At 41.4% G+C, this 6,123-nt stretch overlaps 1 protein-coding gene across 2 annotated transcripts in view; it reads right to left on the bottom strand.

Annotated features, from left to right (window-relative positions):
* Window positions 1-4,755: 4,755 nt before the first annotated feature.
* rxraa (retinoid X receptor, alpha a) overlaps window positions 4,756-6,123 on the bottom strand; it is a 133,096-nt gene continuing 131,728 nt past the window's right edge. For both annotated transcript variants that reach the window (XM_076284654.1, XM_076284655.1), the window contains exons 11-12: window positions 5,896-6,001; window positions 4,756-5,069 (exon numbers count right to left, since the gene is read on the bottom strand). In XM_076284654.1, coding sequence (XP_076140769.1) covers window positions 4,922-5,069; window positions 5,896-6,001 — 254 coding nt within the window. In that variant the 3' untranslated portion in view covers window positions 4,756-4,921. The remainder of the gene's footprint in view (window positions 5,070-5,895; window positions 6,002-6,123) is intronic.

Here is a 6,123-nt window from a genome sequence, read left to right as displayed (position 1 = left end):
TCCAAAATCCCTGTTGAAAGAGTCTTTTGGACATTTTTATGTCATTTGTTAAAAATAGTCTGGACCTGATGTATGCTTTGGATTAAAATAAACAATGGAACATCACAAAAGAAAAGGCCTGGTAAACAGCCGTGGTAGTTCAGGTTGTGATGAATTATGTTGAGAAGAAAAGCTGCATAACTTTACATTGTGTACAATAGTTGGTGCAGCAACTTCAACGCAAGAAGTATTTTCATGTACAAAAAAGTTGAGTCACATTAAAATTCAAGTTTTTAATACTTTTTTCGTCATTTTCATGAAAGATAGAACATCAAAGAACAACCCACAAACAACAGATGACTTTTTTCATTTACTTTAAAAATAGACCAAAAATATAAATGGAAAAAAAAACACGATAAAACAAAATGACAAAAGGAGGTGTCATGGTGGACAGGAACCAAAAAGGCGAAAGACGGGCGCAGGTTGGTTGTCATGGGTGACCACTCCTGATTTGATCTCCCAGCTCTGGAGATCTGGCTTTCATTTCATTTCTTTTCCTATTTTTTTCCAAAGCAACATTTTACACACAAATGTATACAGCATCCCACATAGAGGGAGAGAAAAGGGAAGGCGGGAGAGGGAGAAAACAAAACAATAAGCTCAAGATAAAATTACATTTGTACAAAAATAGATCCTTTTTTAGGTGTCCTTTTAAAATCATTTTCCCAACACATTTCAAATGGACTTGTGATGCTGAAACAGTGATTGTGCAGGGCTTGATGCTTCTGATTTGTTTTTGTATTTTTGAAGGCTACATATAATTTTTGAAGGCTACATATAATTTTGAGATAATGACATTTTTGTTTAAATCCACCAGGCTCTTGTGTTTTGAATAATTATTAAATTAATTTGTTAATTACATAGTTTACATGACAGAAGTATTTAAGAGCTGGTGCATGGTCAGGTGGCCTCGCCTTCAGACTCCATCTTGCTGGTAGAACTTTTTTTTTTTTTCATTTTAATTTTTTTCTTGAAAAACAAATCTAGGCCAAATAATTCAATTCTCACAACAGATTCTGAAAACTTAGATCAGTTCTTATAAATATTTCCACAGTGCAATCAGGCCTGGTTCAAATTTTGATTGAAAGTACTTTTGTGTCTCCCTCTGCTAAAAGTGATGGGAAACACGGAAGGAAACCAATTCATTTATATATATATATTTATAAATATACACACATATACATATAGACAAAATATAGCTTTATGGTATATATAAAGCATTTCATTATGCATTCATTCTATCTATGTGATAATTTCTAGATTAGCGCAAAGGACACATCTCTGTAAGATTCCTGCAGGATAGTTAACTTTTTTCTTTGTTAGTGATCTTCATTGCATATGGCTTTAAATTACCTGTGGTCTTGAAACTCAACAGTAAACCTGATAAATCTAGAAAAAGGAGCAATGACAAAACAAAAGTAAGAATACTGAACAAAAATGACAGTGGAGATGATCAGAAAAGGGGAAAAAAACACATTAGGAGCTGTCGTTTTTAAGAGAGCACCACTGCACAAAATCAGATCTGAGGCTGACACTAACAAAGGTCAAACATGTATTCTTCTATGAGAAGCCAAACTGCTGATAACGGTGAGTGTGTGTGTGTTTTATGTCTTTTGGTCAGAAATGTGAAATATCTAATAGATCTGACTGTTGAGACATGAGGATGGTCTCTTTGAGGCAAGGCTTACGACAACCGAACCAACCTTAGACAAATCCATTGGATGTATCTATAGTACAGATACTTGACTCAATTCAATAGGCTATCTACATGGCAAGAAGTTTTTTCTCCAGTATTCTGCACTTGTTTAACAAGTTTACAGCCAATCAAATCTTCCTCACTGCCATATACTGACTAACAAAAATGACAATACTTCCTGAATTATTGTCTATTGCTGGTAAGTGAACAGTTTTGTCCAAAAGTGCAATTTGTTCTCTCCAATTACATACTTGTACAAAATTCAAGTTCAATTGTTTTAACTCAAGCACCGTACTGCTGCATATCCTCCACTAGAGGGTACTCAAAGGTCTGCCTATAATGCATTATATTTTTCCTATTTCATGCTGGTCACCACTCTCTAAAGATGCTTTTAATCTTTTCTGTAGCTGGATAACGTAATAAATGAGGACAGGCCGGCCCTAGATCCAAAGACCCGTGTTCCAAAGTCACTGAGTGGGGGGCCGAGGCACATGGAAAATCCAGCACATTCGGTAGCCTTCTTGAGACCAGGTTTCTTTCAGCCATCCCATTTGCAAGATGAGGGGAAAAAACAGAAAACAAAGATAGCGCCCTCACTATGGACAATCTTTGGGAAATGCAAGATGCATAGTTGTACAGCAGCAGAACAGAGAAAAAGATAAAACAACATAAAAAAAACAATGTGAAACAAAACGCAGAGTATGGGCATGATGATCAAAATGATCCTTGTATGGAGATATCGCACAACATAGGGAAAAAAAACAATCTCTTTTCAACAACAACACTGCTTTTGTCTGGAGAAGTGCACCCTGGGTAATGAACGTGTACTAATCGTGAACCAGCGGCCTAAACACCAACGAGCCCCAATCATCTGGCCCTCTGATGGCTCTCGAAAGTCGAGCTGGCCACTCTGCAACACGAGGCTAAGTGCTTAAGAAACAGGAGAGGATCACTCGGTGGAGGCCATGAGGGTGACTAAGCAAAGAAGCCAAAACACGACTCTTGGCGACTTAACCCACTTAAGTTAGGTTCTACTGCCCTACTGCCTCATGGTAACTAAAAACGTAGCCTCACCCATCCATCCTCCACCCATCACTGGAACCACTGACCACTGAACCGGAGGTGCAAGGATGAGTCAGAGGACAGTGAAAAAGAGGACGCCAGTGATGCAAGGCTCATAAATCAGTTGGAGGAAGGGAAATGGAGGTAAAGAAAGTGCACATTGGTAGGTGACAAATGAAAAAAAAAACAAATGCAAAAATAAAAAGAAAATTGAATACTGAGTATGATGGTGGTGATGGGACTACACAGGTAAATAGGACTCATCTAAAGCTAGACTTGCACTGCCTCCGCAGACTGCCTTGATTGTTGGATTGAGGTGAATGTACCTTAAACCACTGAAGGTGGCGCAAATGTTTGTGTGTGTGTGTGTGTGGGCGAGACACCGGGCGGATCAAACATTGGGCAACATGATGTGACAGGACCCTTGCTCACAGTAAGTAAACACCGAATACTCATGAAGACATTTCATATCTTGCAGTGACTTCAGGCACATTCCTTTTCCCGTCTTCCAGATACCCCCCAAAACACATCCAACCAGCCTGAGAGGCTATGAGGATTATCTTACTCTTACAATAGTATCTTTCCATCACCCATTTCCTGGTCACAAGAAATTTCATTTTCATGAAGGGTTTTTCAGCTTTACTCAATAGTAGAGACTCCAAAAGCTGGTCTCACAGTCCTATGCATACTCAACAGTTGAGGTGGCACATTCTATAAATACTAGGATCAGTTGAGATGGGATGTTCTCCTGATTGAGGCTGGAGTATGGACTTGAAGAGAGGCTGTTCCCTGATCAGACCTCCTGCTTGGGGTCTGCATCAGCACCCATCTGGGCTAAAACTCCCGACAAGATGTGTGTATGTGTATGCGTGTGTGTTTGTGTGGAGAAATTCACAGTGTCACCCAGTGGTAGGCAGTCTTATCCATTGAGCGCTGGTGTGTGTGTGTGCGAGTGTGTGTCTATGTGTGTGTGTGTGTGAGTGTGTGTGTGTTTGTTTGCTACTCTGCACTAAACATAATCAGGAGAACTGCAGTCAGTTGTCTTCTGACCTGAATCTTGACAGCCGTGATTAGATGGCTGCTTCGGCATTTCTCCTTGAAGAAAGGCGTGCAAATGTACACTCAGGAGTTCAGTGGACACAGCTGACCTGCATCCCCTCCCCTCCTCCCCCCACTGTGGTTTTCAGTCAGGTGAACCTGCCAACACTGAGCAACTCAACATCAAAAAGTCTTTCTGGAGATCCCACATCGAAAACCAGACCATTAAACAATAACAATATTAAGACACACAATCCGTTTTCTTCCCTGTCCTTGTTCGGTTCTCGTCATTTCAAAGAAGGAACACCATAACTGCACTGTGACCACAATGTGTGGCCATGAATGACAAAATGTGACCTTGAGAGAGACAGGTAATAGTGCAGGTTCCTGAAAACCACACAGGAATAAACAGGAGCTCTGAGAGGATATTTGCATCGATGCAGGTTTAGCATGTAGGATATCTTCAGGGTCTTAGAGGTTTTTGCCGTAGCAAAGAGTCTCTCTCGCCTCCCCTCCAAGCTGCTGTCAAGCAGTCTTAAAATACGTATTGTTCCTCAACGCAAAATCAAACACGCACAGGCTATGCTTCCTATTACCCGACTTCCAGGTTATGACATCATTGACATCTCGCGGCATCCTTGCTTCCAGGGGAAAAAATCTTTTTTTTTCTCTCTCTCAAAAAAACAAACAAATAAACAAAAAAAACACATGCATGTCTTTTTGTCTCTCATCTGTGAAGTACATGGTTGTCTCGCTCGGTTGATCCTTAAAATGTTCGTTTGAGTTATATAGACATTTTCATTTATATATATCGCATTTTGTACAAGGTATAAAACAGACCCTTTGATGTGATGAAACTAATTTTTTTGAAACATAGAACAGAGAGAGGGAAAGTCTTGTCTGACATACTTGTCCCCCCCCCCCCCCCTCCACTTTCCTTCTGAAGCGCTCTCTCTGTGTCCAGCGACAGTGTGTGGTCAGTCTTTCTCTCTCAGGTGGGGCGGAGCCGGGACGAGGCGGGGGTGGGGGTGAGGGTGGAGGGATTTTGTGGGTAAGAGGTTGTGAGAGTGACGAGGTCAAAGGTCATTATGTCATTTGGTGCGGCGCCTCCAGCATCTCCATGAGGAAGGTGTCGATGGGCGTGTCGCCGATGAGCTTGAAGAAGAACAGGTGCTCCAGACACTTCAGGCCGATGGAGCGCAGGGCTGGCAGACGCAGGAGCAACTTAGCAAACCTGAAGCACACACACACACACACACACACACACACACACATACAGAGAGAGAGGTGTAAGGACAAAATATGAAGACACATACATAAACACATAAACCTACACCGACATACAGATACAAATAAAAAAACAGTTTTCAGTTTTCAGTAACGACAGCAAGATTAACATTCCTTCCTTAGTGAATTAGCATCAGAAGTGCCCATGTAAGAGGGGCGGGGGTAATTAATTATGTTTGTTCAGATGTTTGGGTCCCAATTAGCACCATGCAGTCAATGCTTCCAATTTAAAAAGTTGAGAGGGAATTAAATTCGAGAGAAGCCCTTGAAATGCAAACAAGCCCCGATATCCTGCTAACTCGACATTTCAGCTGCCTCACCACACAGTGAGTTTGTAAAGTTATAGTTGTAAGTTGTAAAGAAAGTTAGTAAAGAATGGGCTTATGCTCTCTTGCGGCAATAAGTGAATTGAGCAATTTGTAATGAGAACGCTTCGGGAGATGATTTATTGCAATGAGTGATGATTCTAATTTGGTTTGCATTCCCTCCCGAATCTTTTGACAACTACACAAAAGCAAGACACAAGGCTGTTTTCTGGTTCACTGAAGCTTTGACATCTTTGATGTCAAAATATCACTTGTTTCCCATCCAACATTTAAAACCAAATGCCTTCATGATTGTTCCCTAATGTACACTCTAATATACATTATTGCAGATAAGACCCTGACATCACAGATAAGAAACACACAGCTCCATCCTGTAGTTACAAGCTAACACCACCAGGAGGCAGCAATGTGAGCTGAAGAGAAAAAAGCAGGAGTAGCACAGCCTACCGCCCAGGCTGCTCGGGGTACTTCTGCTTGCAGTAGGCCTCCAGGGAGGCGTAGACCTTCTCCCGGAGAGCCTCCACCTCACTAGGGTTCGACAGTCCTTTGGAGTCTGCGAGGATAAGGATAAGGATAAGGAGAAATAAACAGCAGTTAGTTTCAGGATGCCAGTGAGTCAGGCCAGAGATAGTCCTATCAGCTGACTCCCTGACAGCATAAATCCCAGATCCATGA

This window comes from Alosa pseudoharengus, unplaced genomic scaffold (assembly GCF_046254945.1).
Source record: "Alosa pseudoharengus isolate Yale_2024_CS ecotype anadromous, Long Island Sound unplaced genomic scaffold, YU_APseudo_1.1 YU_APseudo_1.1_scf_14, whole genome shotgun sequence".
Lineage (NCBI taxonomy): Eukaryota > Metazoa > Chordata > Actinopteri > Clupeiformes > Clupeidae > Alosa > Alosa pseudoharengus.
Note: the sequence above shows the minus strand (reverse complement) of the source record. Positions and strands in the feature narration are given on the sequence as shown.